At 43.3% G+C, this 23,575-nt stretch overlaps 1 protein-coding gene and 1 pseudogene across 1 annotated transcript; one reads left to right on the top strand and one right to left on the bottom strand.

Annotated features, from left to right (window-relative positions):
* The first annotated feature begins 1,252 nt into the window (after positions 1-1,252).
* LOC133994977 (carnitine O-acetyltransferase-like) lies at positions 1,253-14,692 on the top strand. Its single transcript, XM_062434216.1, has 15 exons — positions 1,253-1,279; positions 1,693-1,989; positions 3,429-3,433; positions 4,161-4,214; positions 4,326-4,485; positions 5,626-5,800; positions 7,124-7,302; positions 10,257-10,357; positions 10,526-10,576; positions 10,914-11,012; positions 11,328-11,450; positions 11,831-11,966; positions 13,527-13,589; positions 14,121-14,258; positions 14,483-14,692. Exons 1-15 carry the CDS (start codon positions 1,253-1,255, stop codon positions 14,690-14,692), a joined length of 1,818 nt encoding a protein of 605 aa, XP_062290200.1.
* Positions 14,693-17,485: 2,793 nt separating this feature from the next.
* On the bottom strand, positions 17,486-21,275 carry LOC133994975 (uncharacterized; annotated as a pseudogene).
* Positions 21,276-23,575: the final 2,300 nt, after the last annotated feature.

Below are 23,575 nucleotides of genomic sequence, written 5' to 3'. Positions count from 1 at the left end.
ACATGAGCAGCACTTGGCGACAGTGGCAAGAAAAAACTCCCTTTTAACAGGAAGAAACCTCAGGCAGAACCAGGCTCAAAGTGGGCCGTCATCTGCCTCGGCCGGTTTGATAGGGAGGGAGAGAGTAAGGGGGGGGTAAAGAGGGGAGAGAGAAATTAGAGGAGAGAGGCAAATTGTAAAATCACACAGGGTACCAACCTGCTCATCAGGAGGGGGACTATAGTCACACATTCTGATACACCGTTGGCACAGCCATTGAGAACAATTTGGTGTTCAGTATCTTGCCCACGGACACATGTGGACTGGAGGAGCCGGGAATCCAACCCTCTATCATCCGATTGCTGGATGACCCGCTCTAACGCTCTAACACGAGTAACGTGTAATACATTACATTTTTTCAACACCAACACTGCTCTTAACCATGATGTGAGATTAGTTTACTAAGGTACCAACATGTATAAAGGGACATAACATCTTAGCAAACATTATATAGTGGATAGGACACAGGTATTATACATACTTTAGGAGGAGCAACTGATTCAAATGATAGGAATCACATTAGAAAGGCACGATACCTTCATATAAATACAAAAAATAGCTAGAATACAGCCTTTTCAAACACATAATATTAGGAGGGACATAGCAAATACTATTTCTAAGGAAAAAACAAACAGTCCTGGCTATGACTGGGTTCCTAAAGAGGAGACCACAAGAGATAGACATTAAAGCTCATATTCTTTCAAGACACCTTGTATTAACAGAAGCTACTGTAACACCACAAAATCATGAAGCCTCTCAGCAGTTTCAGAGGAAAGTAAATTCATTCATTCGTTCATTTTCCATACGCTTATCCCAGAAGGTCACAAGAGGAGCCAATCCCACCTGACATTGGACAAGATGCAGGGTACATCCTGTCCATCCCTAACATATAGTGGACAAACAACCATTTACAAATAAAGGCAATTTAGATTGACCAATTAACCTAAGCTGCATGTTTTTGGGAGTAAGTTGGAAACTGCCTGAGGAAAGTATTGAAACTTTTAATTGCACAACTAATTAGACAAACGATGCAGAAAAAACTGTTGGTTAGTCAAACAATGTAGACAAACAAAATGTTGAAAAACAAACATAGAAAGAACACAATAAGTACAATACAAAAAGCCTCCACGACTCTTTTTCCTCAGTTGACATCAGATAGCCTCATTTACAGCCATTTCAGTCGCAGTCTGTGAGTTTCTTCTTTGGATGCACAATGTTGGGAATTTGCACCAGAACTGTGGTAAGTACTCCGTTATCTTCTGGTTACTGTAAAAATGCTAGCTAGAAAACATTATTTGGATACAAATATTTTATTATCCTTGCATAAAGTTGCTGTTTCTTACCTTGCAGTCTTAAATAAGTTTTATTAAACTTTTGTTTTATTTAAATGTTAATTCTTGCATTGACTCTTCACCACCTTTACTCTTATCTTTAACTGTATTACTGAATCTATTGTGTTGTACTCATTCATTTATTTCCTCTTTATCTTCTTCTTGCATAATTAACTGTAATACTTTTTTATAGTCATTTCAACTTAAGACATCAGAGCCGGTCTGTCTGTTTGATGGTCAACATGCAACAGCTGTCATTATTTCAGAGTAACTACTTACTTACACGCAAACATGTAACTGAGCACATTGTTGTATCTCTCAGGTAAAGGTGGGGATGGTGAGACCCATTGGTTTGGTGAAATCTTGTCACTTGGTGAAGCCTGTATCAGCGACTCTGGTCACTGGCAGGTACCTGACCCAGCAGGAGGGACTGCCCCGTCAGCTTCTCCCCACTCTACAGCAGACCTGTGAGCGCTACGTCACCACCCTGGAGGCCATCTTGGAGGGGGACGAGCTAAAGCGAGCGAAACAGCTGGTGGAAGACTTTCAGAAACCAGGAGGGGTCGGAGAGAGACTGCAGGGAAGCCTGGAGAAGAAAGCGAGCAACACTGAGAACTGGGTGAGCTGAACAACCACACCAACAACTGTGGACACTTTAGGTCAGATTTACTGAGAAGTGGCTGCTGCATAAATATGGGCTGTGGTTCACAACAATAATAATAATAATAGGTGTGATTTATATAGCACCTTTCACAAACCTAAGGACGATTCAAGGACAATGAATTTGCAGCCAACCCTAACCCTAACCTACTTACCCCTTAACCCTAACCTACTTACCCCTTAACCCTAACCCTAATCTACTTACCCCTTAACCCTAACCTACTTACCCCTTAACCCTAACCCTAACCTACTTACCCCTTAACCCTAACCTACTTACCCCTTAACCCTAACCCTAATCTAATTACCCCTTAACCCTAACCTACTTACCCCTTAACCCTAACCTACTGACCCCTTAACCCTAACCTACTTACCCCTTAACCCTAACCCTAATCTACTTACCCCTTAACCCTAACCTACTTACCCCTTAACCCTAACCTACTTACCCCTTAACCCTAACCTTAACCTACTAACCCACTAACCCTAACCTACTTACCCCTTAACCCTAACCTTAACCTACTAACCCCTTAACCCTAACCTACTAACCCCTTAACCCTAACCTTACTTTCTAACCCCTTAACCAACTTTAAGCTGCTCCTGGTTATTTTTTACCCAACAATGCGCAATAAAGGCCAAAAAGCATAAGCTGAGTCATCAACCAATCAATCAAACTTTATTTATATAGCAGCTTCCATACAGGTTAATGTAGTTCAAAGTAGCAGGGATGATAATCATGTACTGTAAGAGTCTTAAACTTGATCAGTCAACATTTCTTTGCCTGTTCATTAGTGCAATCTTGAACCCTTATAAATAAAATGCATTATTATTATAATTATTGTTAAATCTATAAACTTCATGTAATGATTATGCAATGAGAATTATTATAGTATATGAAGTCCTGAGAAGTAACATATTCATGACTTGACTTTTCCTAAAATAATGTTGTGTTCAATCCCACTATTGTTAAAGTTAGTTAAGATTTGTATTTTAAGAATTTATGTCTATAGCTGCCACCAGGTCAAATGTACCCATAATCACCCATATATGAAATACACGTATTTCTGCTTAATTTATGTTTAAACTGTATCTATATCTGTCACTTCTGCTTGTATTTATTTGTAGTTAACAGATTTCAATATAAACGAACATTTTAAACACCGGAGACCATTGCCGGTTTTTTCAAATGTTTCACATTTTCGGAGGATCGACTTCAGTACAGACAAGGAACGACTAAGGTGAAAACACACACACACACACACACACTGACATTGGGGAATTTCAAATAATAAAAGGGTTAGGGTTACATTGTCCATGTCCATGTTACATTTATTTAACTTCCAATCATTGAAAGTCAATTCTCAATGTGTACAGAGATAATTGACCCTCTCTTCCTCCTTAAAGCTAGGGTATGTAATGTTGTAAAGCTAGCAAGAGAGCTAGCAAGATTTGAAAATATCACCTCCTCCTGCCTCCTCTAAGTTCCACCCCGCTGCTCCCCCTCCCGTCAGTGAGTCCGTCCAAGCCACGCCCCCACAAACCGGTAAGAGACGACAACCGGGAGAGAGGGGGGCGGATGCAGAACTAAACATGAAGGCACCTGATTGGTTTTTGCTTTTCGGTGCGAAGAGCATGTGACTCTCATAGAGGTCTGATTTTTTCCGTTCCTTTTTCTAAAGTCATAATGTATTGATACCTATGATAATAGAAGGACCATTTCACCCAGTATAACAAAAAGTGCTTTTGAACAACATAACATACCCTACCTTTAAGTTCTTCTTGACTGTCCTTTATAGAGGTTGGTCTGGGACTGATGGTTTTCCCACAGCCTCGTGCTACCAAACAATGTCAAGTTACTATTCAAGTTAAATGGCTCTTCATGAATCAGTTTACTTTTTAAGAGGATTACTTCACAGCTTGTGAAAACAGTTTTAGAATATCTTCAGTGGCTCTGGAGGTAACTTCCTGAAGTCTGAGAAAATAACCTGTCGTCAGTGTTATCTTGGAATTGGGCTGGAAACCTCAAATTTGACCCTTACCAGGAACCAAAAATTGAAGTTCTTGACCCTCCTTTTTAATTCTTATTAAGTTTCCCTTTACCATCAAAATGAATAACAATGTTGTTTTTCTGCTTAGGTGTGCTGCCAAAACAATAGAAGATGTTTTGGATCTTAATGAAAAGATGAACACGTGAGTGCTGAGCTTCACATGTTTGAATGTATCATACTGCCAGTTTTAGTGCTTTATTACTCAAAATAGTCCTGCAACAGAAGTTAGTGTTTAATGACAGAACTTTTGCAGTGGTACACTACCAGTTGAATATGTCAGAGGGATTCCCTTGTGTATGAAACAGTACTACCGGGTGCTGTCATCCTGCCGCATCCCTGGTCCAGAGAGGGACTCGCTGGTTTTCTATTCCAAGACCGACCCAAAATACATCACTGTAGCACACAACTGTGAGGTGAGGAGCAACATCACTGACCCAAGTCACACATAGTCCTCCTATTTATTCAACTTCTAAAAATTACATGTAGGAATTCTCTTTAGAGCCAACCTAAGGGGCGGCTTTGGTGGTCAAGGAGTTAAGGTGCCGACCAGGAACCACATGATAAATTATATGTATTATGTATATACAGATGTGGGAAAAATTAAAGAAAAAGTCAAGTGTGTTAGTAAGGTGTTGGGCCACCACGTGCTGCCAGAACAGCTTCATTTCACCTTGTCATTGATTCTACAATCTTTGAACTCAACTGGAGGGATGAACACCATTCTTCTAAAATATATTCTCTCATCTTGTGTTTTGATGATGGTGTTGGAAAGTACTGTCTGAAACTTCAGTTCAAAATCTCCCATAGGTGGTCAGTTGGGTTGAGATCTGGTGACTGTGAAGGCCATTTTGGTTTGACCCCAAAGACCAAATCAAACTGCCCTCCACAGCATAACAGAGCCACTGGATCCCCTCACTGTAGGGGTCAAGCATTCAAGTCTGTACTGTTGTATTGTTGAAAGACACACATGCCCTCACGCACTTGAAAGAATATAGTGAATCACTTTTTTCCACATCTCTGTAGACCAGTGCTCATGGATCCATCAAATATGCATTCATCTTTGTAATGAGGGGTTCATGCACTGCAGCTCTATTACAATATCTCTTTCTGTGTAATTATGGATAAACCGTTCTTGCAAACGTGCGTTGTCGAGAACCATTTCTGACCCAATTTACTGATGTCTTTTCCATAGATCTAAATGTCGATGTCACTTAAGTCATTGTTCTTATAGAAACAGCAGCCAGTTGAACAGTTTTTTGTGTCTTTGCCATTCAACAGTCAACCCTCTTTCAAAGTCAGTCAGATCTTTTCCTCTTGACATCTTGATACAAAATCTGAATCAACTGGACCTGCTCAGCATTTTTGTACATGCCACAGAGCATGATTGGATAACTGCTTGATTTTATGAAAGCGTCTGCATTCGTTGTGTTTCTCCACACATTTATTCAGGTTTTGTCTTCAATTTGTTCCCTATCTGGGTGTCTACAGCCCCAGTGGAGTTACCTGCTTCTATAATCAAGTCTTGCTTTCATGTGTCCTCCCATTGGAATCAGTTCTTTGTGCTGGACGTGTACAACAGTGATGGTACTCAACTGACAACCGATCAGCTCTGTGTTCAACTGGACAGGATCTGCAAAGCTTCACCACAGCCCAGCATGGATCCTGTTGGCATCCTGACCACCCAATATCGCAAGACCTGGAACAAGGCCTACATTAACTTAATGAAGGGTGAGTTCAACTAAAGGAGCACTCACTTACCTAACACTTTAAGATCCCTTCAGACATGATATAAGACGTATAAAATACTTCACTGTATAATGATTTGTGTATGATATTGTTTTCCACACTAGCGTTGAACTACCTAGTTAAAAAACTCAACATGTGCTCCTTCTCCCTCTTTGAAAAAATCCAGAACCTGTAGGAAAATACCTTTAATTTCAAAATATGAACTGCTGCACACAAGATGTCTCATACTTTAATGTATTATCGGTGTAGGAGCCCATCATACTTGTTTAAGTTGCATGTTAGACCACTATTGGCTTCGAAACTTGTTGTGATATCACAAAATCATCTTATATAATTAGATTTAAAAGTGTGCACAAATAACCTTTCCCTTTTGAGCAGATGAATCTGAAACCATGCTCTGTGCATACATCATTCTGCACAGTGAAGGCAGAACATTTTCAATAAAGAAGCAATAAGCAAGGCACATTTTTTATTTGATTTTTGATTTTATGGACTTTGATGAGAATGGGTCAAATGAACTTGTAGGAAATGGTGTGCAGTAAGAAAAGAAAACTGCAGAAAACAGAAAAACTAAATATTTGCAGACAGCATGTTTCATACAATGTATCTCTATGTGATCAAGCAACACTGTTGGGAATAAATAAAAAAAGCATAAGCATCTGACTATGCTAAAATAGTTTTAAAAAATGAGGCTAAATAAGCTGTCTGCATTAGAATAATGCAGACAGCTTATCTGCATTGTCTAAACATACACAAATCTATTTCATTAAGTATTTCAAGAAAATTTAACTTAATGTAAATAAAACATGAAGTGCATCCCTGATTAGGAAAGTGTTAGTAGATAAATAAGTAGACAGCACACTGTCTGAACAGCAGAAAAATACACTACACAATTAAAAACAATGAATTAAAAAAGTGATTAAAATGATTCAGGCCAAGAGTCACTGTCCACCAGCACCTATTAAAAGATAACTAGAAGCCACACCTCTCAGACAATGCACCAATCACCTCTTTGCCCTCCCAAGTGGACAGGTGTCACCTATTAAATGTGCAGCTAATCAGTAGGCACATTCTCACAGGCAAAAGGGGCAGGAAAGCAGACCAAACACACATACGCACAAGCCTGTGCTCTCTGCTACTTTTTCTGTAATGGTTTTGTTATTGACCTGACTCAAATTCCTTATATGTATACACATACTTGGCCATTAAAGCTGATTCTGATATTAATAATGTAAAAAATAAACTATTGCAGTCTGGTTAGATAATGACATCATATTTCTGTGTGCGTGTCCTTGATGTGTCCAGATGAGACCAACAGAGAATCAGTGTCAGCCATTCAAAGGAGCATCTTCACACTGTGTTTGGATAGAGCGATGCTTCAGGTGTCTGATGAGTCGAGTGACATCACTGGTACCAAACAGATGGTGCACGGAGGAGGCAGCCAGTGTAACAGTGGCAACCGTTGGTTTGACAAATCACTACAGGTAAAAATTATCTTTTTACCTTGCCTGAAGACACATTTTTAACATCAAAGATAAGATAAAACACACACACACTACATACATGCTCTCATGGACAATCAGTCTAAAAGCTTCCTCAGTGCACTGCCGTATCAGTCAATCCATGATAGTTAAGTAACAATTCCTACAGTGTAGGTTAAACCTGAATGGTTAACAGCACTATGAGGGCTAGCTTGCTTTTATTACTAAATTTGATGAATAAGTCACTTCTCACCACAATGCACTACTTTGTCAGTACAACTAGGTATCTTCTCTTGTGGCAGGCTAGTTGTGTTGAAAATAAAAACTTTAGGTATTATGAATAATTGCCAATAATGATGTGCCTCACATGGGGCACCATTATGTCAGAACCCGTTTACAGGTTTGGCTATCAGCAATAATTAATGATTATATCAAAGATAATTATTAACCGATTTACTAAACAGTCATGTGCTTTATCCATGTGTTGTTCTATGCTATGCCCAGTATGTTACCAAGTCCATGGAAGGAGAGGGACGTTTTGTGGAGTGCTGCTATTTAGCTCGTGAATTCGTAGTTGAGTCAGGCTGAGAAGAGTGTGGCTCCAAGACTGAATGATGCTAACTTTTTTGGTGTTCAGACAGAGGATTCAGGTTTCTGAGGAGGCCGCTGATTGTTCCTTTTTTGAGAGTTAGCAGCCCAATGCTAACTTGCCTTCACGTTGCTGCTTGTTCAGGAGAGTTCTGTATGGGTCTGCTTTGAGCAGGCCACACATGAAACTGAGAGCTGAAGGGCTGAGAAGCTCCTGCAGCAGCAGATGGAGAAGAAAAAGCAATTCCTGCTCCCAGCACCAGTAATGGAGAAAGAGGGAAAGGAGCGGGTTAACTCCTGTTTTGTTGTCCTGTGTTCATGGGTGGAGTTCATACCTGAATGCAAACAACCAAGGACTGCAGAAAGGACTCCCTTTGTTAGAGTCTTGAAACATGTGGTCATTTGGTTAAAGCTAACGCCCATTTTCCCCATCTTTCTTCAAATTAAATTATCTTTTGAAGTAGTTGCTGTCAATTGATGTCCTCAGATACTCGTACTGTCGGACAACTTAAACAGCCTTCAACAGCCATGAACTAAAGCCTCATAATCGATTGTCTTATTGTGGGGTTTGTTCCCAATGAGAAATAACTTTTTAAAGAGTTAGTTTTTAAGTCATTTGCATTTGTCATTTGTATATTTTGCTTATATATTGTATACTTGTTTTCTTTATTTTTTTTAACTTTTGACAAGTGTGAAAGTTACGGACTGATTATGATCCTTTATTTGGGATAAGACAGAGCTTTTCTCAACTTTCCTAGTGGTTAACCTCCTCTTGCCTCCCTTCCTTCTAATAGGAAATTTAACAGTGATAAGGACTGTCTTATGAAAGACAACTTTAAATTGTAATTGGGAGGAACAAAGGAGAAAAATAAAAAAGACGTGATATGCTGGCAAGAATCACTCTATGGAAACTAGTACAGTAGCAGGTTTCTTCTATTTATGATTCAGTGTTTTCAGGCTCTGCAACTATATACAGGTGTTATACACTCACCGGCCACTTTATTAGCTACACCTTGCTAGTACCGGGTTGGACCCCCTTTTGCCTTCAGAACTGCCTTAATCCTTCGTGGCATAGATTCAACAAGGTACTGGAAACATTCTTCAGAGAGTTTGGTCCATATTGACATGATAGCATCACGCAGTTGCTGCAGATTTGTCGGCTGCACATCCATGATGCGAATCTCCCGTTCCACCACATCCCAAAAATGCTCTATTGGATTGAGATCTGGTGACTGTGGAGGCCATTTGAGTACAGTGAACTCATTGTCATGTTCAAGAAACCACTCTGAGATGATTCGCACTTTATGACATGGCGAGTTATCCTGCTGGAAGTAGCCATCAGAAGATGGGTACACTGTGGTCATAAAGGGATGGACATGGTCAGCAACAATACTCAGGTAGGCTGTGGCGTTGACACGATGCTCAATTGGTACTAAGGGGCCCAAAGTGTGCCAAGAAAATATCCCCCACACCATTGCACCATCACCACCAGCCTGAACCGTTGATACAAGGCAGGATGGATCCATGCTTTCATGTTGTTTACGCCAAATTCTGACCCTACCATCCGAATGTCGCAGCAGAAATCGAGACTCATCAGACCAGGCAACCTTTTTCCAATCTTCTATTGTCCAATTTTGGTGAGCCTGTGCGAATTGTAGCCTCAGTTTCCTGTTCTTAGCTGACAGGAGTGGCACCCGGTGTGGTCTTCTGCTGCTGTAGCCCATCCGCCTCAAAGTTTGACGTGTTGTGCGTTCAGAGATCTGCATATCTTCTGCATACCTCGGTTGTAACGAGTGGTTATTTGAGTTACTGTTGCCTTTCTATCAGCTCGAACCAGTCTGGCCATTCTCCTCTGACCTCTGGCATCAACAAGGCATTTGCGCCCACAGAACTGCCGCTCACTGGATATTTTTTTTCTTTTTCGGACCATTCTCTGTAAACCCTAGAGATGGTTGTGCGTGAAAATCCCAGTAGATCAGCAGTTTCTGAAATACTCAGACCAGCCCGTCTGGCACCAACAACCATGCTACGTTCAAAGTCACTTAAATCAACTTTCTTCCCCATTCTGATGCTCGGTTTGAACTGCAGCAGATCGTCTTGACCAAGTCTACATGCCTAAATGCATTGAGTTGCTGCCATGTGATTGGCTGATTAGAAATTTGCGTTAACGAGCAGTTGGACAGGTGTACCTAATAAAGTGGCCGGTGAGTGTAGGTCTCTGTGCGTTTTAGAGAATACCCAACATTTGCTAACAGACATTCACACATCAGTATAACTTGTCTTAAATTACACATACATGAAAAATCAGACTCATAAAGAGTTGGGATTTGGTGTTAAGGCTTGATTTATGTTTCTTATCTTTCTTTCAGCTTATTATTGGAGAAGACGGGTCATGTGGTGGGAATGCCTTGCATGTCGCTGCTGATGGTACAGTCATAAGAGTCTTTGGGGATGCTGTGGCAGCATGCCTGTAAGTAGCCAAAAATAAGATTCTGTTGGTGCATTAGTAAAAGGTCAGAATTGATGCAAAGATGTAAGATATGTGGGTAGTGTTTCTATGTATTTCTATTAAACACACTTTAGTTTTTCACTAATTCCCTCCCATGTATCATTTTTTTCCTCTTGTTTGTATAAACAGGAAGGACCCAGAGACGATACGGTCTGCCATGGAGCCTTCACCCACAGACATGTGAGGACAGCTTTCAATTGTGTCACAGTTGCATAGATACTCAATGAACTGAAAAACCCACCCAGAGGAGGATGAATGGAGTCATAATTGAATTTACAGAAAATGTGATATGTAATGATATGTATTAACATATTGGGATGTGTATCGTTATCGGGATATGAGATCACTTATATAAGGAGATTTTGGTGATATCCCACCAGCCCTACAGACAATACATAATTAGCTTAAAATGTGACTAAAGAGACTATCTGGAAAACAACACAACCCTATCCTAATCTACTTTAGTTTTTCACTAATCTCCTCCCATGTATCATTTTTTCTCTCTTTGTGGAAACAGAAAGGAGGCAGAGTCTTTGCCGATGCCACAGAAACTACACTTCAGCATCACACCTGAGATCAAGAAGGACATTGAGGAGGCCAAGCAGAACATGGACATGTGAGGGCAGAGTTTAATTGCATTACAGTTATAGTTACAGTTATAAGCTAACACTGGGCTGTTGCTCCATGTGGGATGGTGTGTGGGTGTAGCTTTCTGTCCTAAGAAAAAAGAGGAGTAGAGAGAGTGAAGATGCCCTCATCATGATTTGATATATATATCTTTGATATATATCTTAGTATCAAAATGTATATTGCATACATAATACATTTATACTTGTCATTAGGCATAGAGCTATGCTAAGACAAACACTACAAACATCTGTCGAGTTCACTGTCCAAAGATTTCTTACATCTCTCATCTCCATCACCACAGATTGGCCCAAGACGTGGATCTGATAATTCAGGTATTTGACCACTTTGGAAAAGATGTCCCAAAGGCCTACAAACTGAGCCCCGATGCTTTCATACAGATGGCAATACAGCTGGGCTACTACAGGTGAGACGCTAAAAAATCATGTGGACATGGATTGTTTTTGTATTCTCTGTTTTTACTCTTAACATTCTAAACCAAAACTAACTAAAGAGCAAAGGTTCCATGTACAAAAAAAACAACTTGATTACACAGATTGTAACAGAGATTTTTATGCCCATAATCTGAGAGGAAATGAATTCACCCAGCTTTCACTTTACAAAATCAGGGCATTAATAATATAAAAACACAATGTAGTACATTTTCTTCAGTCACAAAGTAAATTAATGCTGAAAAAAAATTGTACTTGCTGTGTTTGAGGAGCTACATGTGTATGTTTGACTGGTTAACAGGTTTGTTGTTGTAACAAAGTTTGTTGAGAACAGTTTTCTGCTTTCCTCTGGCAGGATGTACCAGCGGTGTGGTACAGTGTATGAAGCTAACTCCATGCGTATGTTCAGAGGGGGCCGGATAGATGGAATCTGTGCGACCTCAAGTGCCTCAGCTGCCTTTGTCAAGGGCTTTGATGATCCTACAAAACAGGTTACTCTACAGCTAACTACTATAAAATGACATTATTACATCATATATCCTATACAATACGTACCTCAGGTCTGACAAGCCTGCACCCAAAGTCAATGTCTGCACACTGGAATGAAAGTGTGCCTGTATCCTGTTAACTTTTATCTTGAGTACATTCTGTCCTCACATTCTATTGCCACAGAATACACGTAGAACTACCATTGATGTATTATAAGAGGTCACTCATGGTATTGCAGCGAAAAATCCCCCTGCGGCCCAAAAAGCATTTTCCCCAAAGACCACCATTGTAAAAGAGACATCTGTATAACTATTGTCAGGACACCTCAAACTGCAGACAAGGTCAATTATGACTCTATTATGAATTTTTGATGCATGGAGGTTTTATAATAAAACTTTCCTCAAGCTGAGAAAAGTGATCCCATGGACTGGCAGACTGGGATGGTGGTCCCCATTTTTTAAAAAGGGTGACGGGAGGGTGTGACCCAACTATCATGGGATCACACTAATCAGCCTCCCAGGAAAAGCTTATGCCAAGGTACTGGAAAGGAGGTTCCGGCCGACTGACGAACCTCTGATTCAGGAGAAGCAATACGGATTCCATCCTGGCCGTGGAACAGTGGACCCTGCAGGGGTCATGGGAGTTTGCACATCCAGTCTACATGTGTTTTGTGGACTTGGAGATGACTTACAACTGTGTCCCTAGGGGGACCTTGTGGGAGGTGTTGCAGGAGTATAGGGTACCTAGGCTGCTGCTGCAAGCCATTCGGCAGTGATGTGGGTATTGCACCAGACGTCCTGGTGAAGAAAGAGCTGAACCCGAAAGTGAAGCTCTCAATTTACCAGTCAATCTACGCCCCAACCCTCACCTATGGTTACAAGCTTTGGGTAGTGACCAAAATAATGGAATTGTGGATACAAACAGTTGAAATGAGTTTCCTCCAGAGAGTGTCTGGGCTCAGCCTTAAAGATAGGTTAAGGAGTTCAGACATCCGGGCGAGGCTAGGAGTAGAGCCACTGCTCCTTCGCATCGAAAGGAGCCAACTAGGATGGTACGTGCACCTGGTGAGGATGCCTCCTGGACGCCTCCCTTTTGAGATGTTCTTGGCAAGTCCAACTAGGAGGAGATCCTCGGGCAGGCCCAGAACATGCTGGGGGGATTACATATCTCTCCTGGCCTGGAAACACCTTGGGATCTCCTAAGAGGAGCTGATGAGCGTGGCTGGGGAGAGGGATGTCTAGGTTTCGTTGCTCACCCTAATGCTACCACGATTTGACCCCAGATAAGTGGCAGGATGGATGGATGAGAAAAGTGATTTAAAAATCTGTGACATCATCACAATGTAAAGTGTATAGGGTGAGCAGGAACTTGCAGGGGAAACACTACTGTACTGTACTTATTATAGTAATAAGATCCAGGTGCAATGTTACTGGATCAGATTGAAAATGGGGTTGGCTAATGGGATGCTACTTTAGATACTATTGTGCTGCACAGCACTCACACTACTAAACACCAACCTGCTCCAAGCTGTAACATTGTTGTCTTCTTCCTGCATTTCACAGGTCACAGAGAAGATGGATTTATTGGTGAAATCTATAAAAGCACACAATGCATTAACTAAAATGGTGAGTATTATCTACAGCACTCCTCAGTACTTAACTGCAGTGAAGATACAGTTTACTTTCAGTGTAAACAGTTGTCCTTTTATACTATCCCACATTACATGATCACTATTGTCCAAACAGGGACCTCATATAGAGCGTGTTTTTGCTGTTTGTACAATACATTTACTTATCATCATATCCAGTTAAGGATAAGCAGAAAGTTGAAGATACCCTGTGTGGGTTTTCACCACTTGTGGGATTATGGAGCAGTGTTGTTTGGTCTCGTTCTCATGCACGAGGCCGCACATGCATTTCTATCAATAGTGTCTGATCTCCAGGTTGTGGTAACATAGCAAGAAATGCAGCAATGTATCAGCAAAAGCAAGTAATAAGACGAATGCCTAGACTTTAAGGACACAATGCATTTTGGTGAATAACGCTGAATGTAAACTCAAACCTTTGTCTACAATAGAACTCCACAGATAACAGAATTACTACATATAATGATCAACCGGGAAGAACAAATCAATTGAATTGTCTCCATCTTTCAAGGCAATGAGTGGACACAGCATAGATGGACACATGTTTACTCTTAAAGATCTGGCTGTTGAGGAGAACATCACCATACCAGAAATCTTCAAAGACACCTCCTTCAATAAAGCCTTTGACTACAACGTCTATACAAGTCAGGTAAGGGTCTCATGTCGCTCCCTCCATGCTTGCTCTTTACCTCCCCAGAGGAAGATCAGGCTGATCTAAGCGACAGTGTCTCCAGGCATTGCCACATCTTTTTCTCATTATAACAACTAAACCAATTTTATCATGTTAAAACTCATTTTATAACATATATCAGAATTTTCAGTACTACAAAAATAACTAACCTCTGCATATCCCCTTCTATCCCTGTTCACAAGGTAACGCTAGAGAATGAATCTCTGCCAGTTACTAACCTTGATGACCCCAATGGATACTGTGTGTGCTACAGTGTTACGAGCAATTACGTCGGCTTTGTGGTGACAGCTCTCAACAGCTGCAAAGAAACAAGTGCCACACAACTGATCCAGTCAATAGAAAATGCACTGCTGGACATTAGGACCCTGCTGGAACAATCTCAAAGTGTCTAACTGTGAAGCTATACAAAACTAATAGTTCGATATTGGGGGATTTTTTTTGTATGATTGAGACAAGTGAGTGAGCATATTTTCCAAAATGTCAAACTTTAACTTTAACTAACCTGATCCAAGATGAAGTAGATACATCAGAGCTAGTCTCTGTTACAAAAACCTCACAGTAGTTTGGGCATGTATGGAAAACAGTCATATGTTAAGTATACCCTCCAATAATATACAGCTATGACATATCTGTAATAACTCAGTGGTTCATATGAACTGAATCTTTCTGCATACACAACTTGCTGCTTGCAGCCAATTTTACTCTCTGACTCCTGGATTAGCATTTTTTATATGTTATGTTGTTTTTTATTTCAATGATCATCCATGTTCCTTCTGAAGTTGTATATCCAAAGCTCAACTCAGGGATAGTGTGTCACATGTGTGTTTTGTCACTATGGTTAAAACTTTGACATGAGAATCCTAACTAAAGACTCAGATAAGACTTGATATTATACATAGGAATTATATAAATGATAGAAATACCACTGCACATATATAATAATACAAAAGACTGATCCAATAAACAGTTTGTCATTAAATCTACTGAGCATATTCATGTGTCCAGTATGCTGAACTCACAAACCATACATGTATAGCTTTGTGAACATACATAACACACACACACACACACACACACACACACACACACACACACACACACACACACACACACACACACACACACAAACAAACAAACATGTTAAACATCCTAAAACCTGTTTTACTACTTGGACTATCCTTTTTATTCTATTTTTATTTCTTGATTGTTTTGCTCTTCATAGCACATCTTCTGTGTCTGGTTTTACTTCATCACATTTCCTCTTAATTGTTTTTATATTATTTTATTTCATTCTTATCTTTGTTTGCCTTTTAATGTCCCACCTCATATTTCTTTTTTTACCCTGTTATGCCCAGATCGCAATCGTAACAACCCCCTTTATTTTATAGTGACTTTATTTTATTATTTATTCATTATATTTTCTTTATTTTATTTTATTTGGGTATTCTGAACTTTTTACATTTTTATCCTGCCTCTGGTGTTTCCTCACTGCAGATTCATGTTTTTATTGAGCCATTATTTATAATATAATTTATTGTTTTGTTTTTCATTTTTTGTTTTGTTCTTTAGTATGTAAAACACTTTGTGTTACATGTGTGTACATCTATATATGGAAAGTGCTATACAAATAAAGTCTTATTGATTGAAAACCAAAGGTGTGATTGTTTTTTATTTTCTACCTATCTGACAAAGTACTGCTAAGGAAATTAATTCATGCACTATTGCACAGTTGTACAATCATTTTAATTACCTGTTCATCTCAGTAAATAGAATTTAAAGGTTAACATTTTGTTTAAAGGAGGTTACTGCTCAATTAGGGGCAACCCTTTAACGGTGCAGTGGGATATATAAGTAGTAAACACCTCACTCTGAAGTAGAAAACAGTTTGGTTTTTTGCAGTGCAATTCAGTGCAGTCCAACAACAGTTGTGTATCAGAGTAATTCTGAAAAACAAGTCTTCACCTCTCCCACAGACATCCAGATGCCCACAGCTCCAACAGTACAGTGTACTGAAGGTTTCATAATCTAAGACTTCCAGGCCCCCATTATCTTTGCTGTTATACAACATATTGTGTTTTAGTTAGTGAGGTTTATTTCTCCAGATGAAATTCAATAATTGGGAATTATGCAATTTATTAGTGTCAGTTGGTATATCTTGTATGTGAGTGGCAGGACACAGACCCCAAAACAGGAGTATATGGGCTGAGCAAAGCTGAAGAAAAACACTGAAACTGAATGCAGAGCTGAGCTGAGCTGAGCGAAGCAGACTCAACATACAGAACAAAGGATCCAACAAAGACTAAACAGGACTAAAATACAGACAGAACTAATGAGGGTATAGAGAACAGGTGACTTGACAGTGGACTGGCTGGAGAAAAAACAGAGCAAACCAAAAAACCAAAAACCCAGAAAACACAAGTCGCTCAAAAAAGACTGATTCACCACTAAGAGCCCTATTTTAATGATCTATAGCGTATGGTCTGAAACGTGTGGTGTAAATGCATTTAGGGTGTGTCCAAATCCACTTTTGCTATTTTAATGGCAGAAAAAGTCAGGCTAGGTTCAATAGGGTTGTACTTAAGTCTCTTAATGAATCATGGGTGTGTTTTGGGTGTAACATGCTGTAAACCAATCAGAGTGTCATCTCCCATTCCCTTTAAAAGCCAGGAGCGCTTACACTTTGTAATGCTATAGAACAAGAAACCATGAGATAGTAGGGATGAACCAATAGTACTGCAGATATTCCTAATAAAAATGTGAAATTCATTATATTTTAGCTGAATTTATTTAAGCAAGTACAAATAGTTAATTACATTAATAGAAAACGTTGGGTTACTTAACGTAATCCCTGGTTCTTTGATAACAGAGTGAGGTGTTTCACTATGGGAATCGCCTTGGCGTGACCTACTAGGGAAGCTCCAATGACACAACGTCTGTCTGTGACAGACAGGTCGAGCTGTGCTGGAGCCCCGCCCCCTCATACTCTTACAGCCGACCCGCCCCTAACTCCTCATTCTGGAACGGTTTCTTTCCGTGTCTATGCGAGGAGGGACGTGATGGTGAAACACCTCACTCTGTTATCAAAGAACCAGGGATTACGTTAAGTAACCCAACGTTCTTTTTCTAACTTCGTTCGGTGTTTCACTATGGGTGATATAGCCCACTCCCGGATTGCCCTGGACAATTCAAAGCCCGGTAACGACAGATCCCGGTCTGTTTGCCTCTAGCACCGCCTGCGCTACAGACGGCCCTGAGACATCCAGCCTGTAGAACCTTACAAAAGTGTGGGGCGTAGCCCAGCTTGCCGCCGCACAAATGTCATGCACTGACACCCCCCTGAACAGAGCCCAGGATGTGGCTATGCCCCTGGTGGAATGAGCCCTCAAACCCTGGGGGGGCTGCAAACCCCTACAGCCATAAGCCAGAGATATAGCCTCCACAATCCAGTGGGACAACCTCTGGCGGGACAACGGCTTGCCCTTATGGGGAGTGGCACAGGACACAAACAGCTGGTCACTTTTCCTGAACCTGTCAGGTCTTGTAGAAAGTTCGGACCCAAATGCAGAAAGTTCAAATTCAAGTTTTTAATTGAACAGAAAAAGTCAAAAAACAACTCCAACAAAGAATGTCCCGTCAAACGGTGAAAAAACTCAACAAAAATGCAGGCCCTTGGACACAAAACTGAAACAGGAGAAGAGCGGACAAACCAGAGGGCAGTCCAAAGAGTGGTCTAGAGGCAGGCAAGGGTCAGGTCCAAATAAGCAGTCCAAACAGGCAGATAATCCAAATCGGCAGGCAAAATCCAAAAACCAGGTTCACAGGCAGAGTTCAAACAAGCAGGTTGGCAGACAGGCAAAGCAGGTAACAACGGTTTGATGTGCTCAGAACAAAAGACTGGGACAATCTGACAAACTGGGGCTGACAGAGCACAGAATAAGTAGGCCTAATCATTAAGACTTAACAGAGAACAGGTGAGCACAAAATGGCCGACAATGACCACATGGAAGCATGACAGGTGAGGGCGGAGTCATTACCCAAAATAAACAAAAGCACATGGTTGCAACACACAAAATGTCCAGCAGGTGTCAATGAACATGCAAGGATACTGACAGAACCCTGCTGTCCTGCTCAGATACACATGAAGCGCCCTGACCGGGCATAATGTGTTAAGCTTCTTCTACTCAGCTGAGGAGAATGGAGGCGGGTGAAAAGCCAACAGCTCCACTGTGGGACACCTGTAACCTGACTCCACCACCTTAGGCACAAAAGTTGGGTTGGGCCTGAAACAAACCTTGGTGAGCCCTTGTGAAAACTGCAAACAGGAAGGCCGTATGGATAAAGCCTGTAGGTCGCTCACCCGATTTGCTGTAGTTAAAGTCAAGAGTAAAGCTGTCTTCAGAGAAACAAACTTCATCTCTGCCACCTCCATCGGCTCAAATGGGTGGAGAGAGAGGGCATCCAGCACCACGGATAGCTCCCACAGGGGCGCCTTGCACCTTTCATAAAACGACAGACTAAGGGATGTTGCCCGGCGGGCTTATCCCCAAAGCCCACGTGGCACGCAGAAATGGCAGCTAAATACACCTTAACAGTGGAAAAAGCCTTGCCTTTGTCCACCAAATCCTGCAGGAAACACAGTAGGTCCGCTACTGAACACTGGAAAGGGATGATGTGCTTCAAGTCAAACCACTCCTCAAAGACCCGCCACTTGCCACTATACAGAGAGCGAGTGGAGGAAGCTCTTGCGTTCTGGATGGTGTCAATGACCTGCTCTGGCAGGCCTGCTGCACTCAGACTCCACCTCTCACGGGCCAAGCCCAGACTGCCATGCGGTCTGGGTGCGGGTGGTAGATCTCCCCGTTCGCCTGGGACAGAAGATCCCTGCGTATGGGGAGTGGCCACGGTTCGCCCGCCAGCAGCTGTATTATTTCCGCCATCCAGTGTTTGGATGTCCATCGAGGCGCTATCATGATTAGTGACAGGCTCTGCTCCCTCACTCTGATTAGAGTCGGAGAGATCAGGCTGAGCGGGGGAAACGCATAAAGCAGCACGTCTGGCCACGGGTGTGCTAGAGCGTCCACACCCAGAGGTGCATTTACGTCCGACAGGGAGAAAAACAGCGGACATTGCGCGCTTTCTCGCGAGGCGAATAGATCTCCGGCTGCCCGGCCGAATCTCCGCCAAATCTGCTCCACCACCTGTGGGTGGAGCTTCCACTCTCCGTACAGGGGATTGCCCCGGGACAGGAGATCCGCTCCTCTGTTCAAAACGCCCGGTACGTGTGTCGCTCGAAGAGACAGGAGCCGAGTGCTGCACCATAAGATTACCCTCCGAGCTAAACTGTGCAGCTGCAGTGATCGCGTACCGCCCTGGCGGTTTATGTAGGCCACCACAGTGGAATTGTCTGTCTTTACCATGACATGGCGACCCTGGAGAAAAGGCAGGAAATGCTTCAATGCTAGAAACACTGCCCAAAGCTCCAGAACAGTTATGTGAGAATGAGCCAGGCTCTGATCCCACTTTCCATTCACTGATCTGCCCAACAGCGCCGCTCCCCATCCTGACAGGGGACGCGTCCGTTGTCATGGTTACACGTGACGTCACTGCACCCAGCGGAACCCCCTCCGCGAGCGCCGCGGTGTCTCCCCACGGTCGGAGAGCCGCCACACACGTTGACGTTATTCTCAGCCTGCGGCTGAGATGACAGTGTGGACACAAGCACAGAGACGCGACCCAACGCTGAAAGTCCCTCATCATCAGCAGCCCCAAATGCACGACAGAAATCACTGACGCCATGAGGCCCAGCAGGCGTAGGCATAATCTGAATGACACGACTTTCCCCAGCTTGAAGAGGGAAAGACACTGTGTTAATGATGTTAACCTCCCCTCTGATAGCGTGACGCGATAAGAGAGAGAGTTTATGTTGAGACCCAGGTATTCTGTGCACTGAGCTGGCTCGGCTCTTTGCCCAGTTTATATTGAACCCGAGATCCCTGATATGATTGATCACTGTAGCGGAATCCCTGACCGCTTGTTCCCGCGATCGAGCGCATATCAGATAATCGTCTATGTACGAAAATATTCTGATACCTCTGCTCCTCAACGGAGACAGTGCTGCTTCCACACATTTGCTGAACACTCTGGGAGCTAATGATAGCCCGAAGGGAATGGCTTGATACTCGTAGGCTTTGCCCTGAAAAGCAAACCTGAGAAACTTCCTGTGTGCGGGATAAATGGCGATGTGAAAATATGCGTCCTTGAGGTCGATTGTAACAAACCAATCGCCCGGACGGATTGACTGACAGAGTACTTTGTGTGTCAACATCCTGAATGTGTACTTTCGTAGGTGTCTGTTTAACACACAGCTCCCCTTCTTGGGAATGAGGAAGTAACGGGAGTAGAAACCCTGTTGAGCTTCCTCGCGCGGCACAGCTCTGATCGCCCGTTTCTTTAACAGCGACGCTATTTCGTCCTGTAAAACAAGGGCCGCCTCCCCCTTTGCTACTGAAACCACCACGCCATTGAACCTGGGTGGTTTCATAGTGAATTGAAGTCTGTTCCCCCGACAAACTGTTGACAAAACCCACGGGTGAACTGCGCATGCGCGCCAGCTTGCCGCTCGGGCAGGTAACGTGCTCACGTAGTAGCCCTGTAGTGACGTCACTCGGCGCGACTGGGGGGACCTGTCTCCCAACAGAGGAGCGTGAGCGCCCTCTGTGGGAGTTTTGAGGGCATGACCATGTTTTGTCTTTATTTTGTTTTGGGGGACACACTCGCCCTTGGCACACTGCCTGGTTGCGAGGTTTTGAATTTTATTTCTGTTAGAAAAGGTGAAAGTGCTTGGTGACACTGAATTACCCCCTGACCCCGGATCTCCTCCTCCAGAACGTGGGGGGAGAGAAGCAGAGAGGCCTCTGGACCACTGAAAACTGCCAGAGTCTCTGAACCATGAACTGCGGGGATTCTCTTCTTCATGGGAGGCGGGGAGGGAGAAGCTGGATCGTCAGGACGACTGCTTCCTCTTAGCGCCTCTGGGGTGTTGCGGCCGGCTTCTTGCTGTGACTGCAGCAAAGGAGTGTTTGCCCCATGGCCCTTGGTTCTGCTGAGGCTGCCGCTGAGGCTGCTGGTGCGGCTGCTGCCCGGTTGCCTGCCTCTGCGGCCTGCCTCCCCATTGTCTGCCCCTCACTGCTGCGGCCGCCGCAGCGAAGCCAGTCCTTGGACCCTGGGGAGGACGAGGGGTGGGCTTCCTAGGAAGACAGAGGTTGAAGGCCTCACCCTCCTGCTTCCTCAGGTTGCTGGTCTCCCTCATCTTCTAAAGCGCGGGGCCGAACAGACCTTTGGTTGGGTCGTACGGTGCATCCATGACCTCAGCTTTCTGGCCGTCGCTGAGGCCAGAGAGGTTGAGCCACAAGGCCCTCTCCCCTGACACCGCAAGCCCCATCACTCTGCCGCAGCCCTGAACTGCACCTCTTGAGGAGCGCAGGATGAGGTCGTTGACGACGCAGATCTCATCCCAGAGGGCTGGGTTGGGCGCCCCAGAGTCGAGCTGTTGCCCCATCTCCTCCAATGTGGTCGCATTGAGGGAACATACTGACTGTGCTCCATACATGTACATCCGCTGGAAAACGGAGGCGGTGAGGTGCTCCGCTTTGTTGGGCAGAGAAGTGGTGGAGGAGGCTGAGAGAGAGCGCTGGTTGGGGTGGAGGTGTAGAGCCACTGAAGGCTCCACTGCTGGGGGTACGGCCAACCCCAGTTCTCCCATCCCGTGGATTTCCAGCTTAGAGTAGCCCCTTGGTTGGAAGCTTACTGTTAAATGGGCTGGACCAGAACCGGCTCATTTCCTTCATGCAAGCTGGTACTGGTGGCAGGAGTTGCTTTGACGGTGGCTGGGCTGGTGGGAGCCTTTTGCCGTCATACAGATCTCTCTCTGTCCCCTCAGCGTCCTGGGCTGCCGGCCACTGTATTCCTAGCTTAGCTGCAGCCCGTTTGCAGACTTCATACAGATTACTGTCCACTGGTGGAGCAGTATCTGATGCGCTGGGGGGTCTGGACTGTTTGATGGGAAAGGTGGTATCATCCTCCTCTTCATCCATCTCGTCCATATCGAGGAGGTCAGAGTTGGCATCGCCCTCTGCGTCCTCAGTGCCCCCCTCGAGGAGGTCCTCAAATAGGGGAGGCATTTCTGAGGGCTCATCTGCCATCAGGTCAGACCACTCTCTGGTAGCCGGTGGCTGATGGGTGATGGTTGCTGTCTGTGGGGTGGCTGCTGTCAGGCATGGGTCCTGTCTGTTAGCCACCGCCACTCTCAGCCTCCTTTCCAGCAACTTTTCTGGGATCGACGCTGTTTGGACTTGGGCTAATTCTACTTGCTAAATCTTACGCTATGTGTTAGCTCAGTCCGTGTGTTCGTTAAATGAAAGGATAGGAGAAGATGAGCGGTCTCACAGGCTATTTTATTTAGCAGTAAATGAATAAAACATACAGAGCTCTGGGTCGAGATCTTCCTTTCCCTGATGAACAACAGTGGTTTGTCAGTTCATGAAGTCTGACTCCTATGCTTTCCCTGACCCATTTTATACACAAATACAGAATGTTTATGCAATGTGTGAGGTGTTGTCTCCTCCTGATTGGCTGTTGATCTGACTCCATCCTCCATCTTCTCACAGTACAGGATATGTGACTTTCCTGTGACCTCCTTAAACAGGCGTAATAGTGACTTCCATGTGACCCCCTTCCTCTGAAACTCCACAATCACCAGACATCCTGTGGGGGTTTTATGGTTAGTTCTGCATCGTTTAACAAAGGATGGTCAGGGCTATGACTGACTGTTTGACCCCGATCTCCTGTTAATAATAAACCTTTAACCTATACGAGTGGGACGTGTCAACATCAAGAATCTACCTATTTAATTACACTTCAGGGTAAACTGTCTTCCAGCTGGGATGCATTCTTATTACACAACAAGCTTACTGCTTTCAAATTGTTACACATAGGACCACATATTTATATGAAACAAACAATAAAGTAATTAATCCCCTTATCTGATATTTTAGCAGTGGCCAATTCATAGCATATATCTACAATTCCCCCTTTTGGTCTCATAAACATGAGACCAACGAAACATATTCATATTTCATCCTCATCCTCAAACAGATACCTTTCCCCCGCCACCAACGCCATCACTTCCATCTCCAACTGTGGCATCTGGTAAGGAGGAGGAACCTTTCCTTCAATTGCGGTGACAATCAATCTGTTACACAAAGATCTTAGACAGG

Source organism: Scomber scombrus, chromosome 15 (assembly GCF_963691925.1).
Source record: "Scomber scombrus chromosome 15, fScoSco1.1, whole genome shotgun sequence".
NCBI lineage: Eukaryota > Metazoa > Chordata > Actinopteri > Scombriformes > Scombridae > Scomber > Scomber scombrus.
The sequence above is the reverse complement of the archived record's forward strand: the minus strand, read 5'-3'. Positions and strand labels throughout refer to the sequence as shown.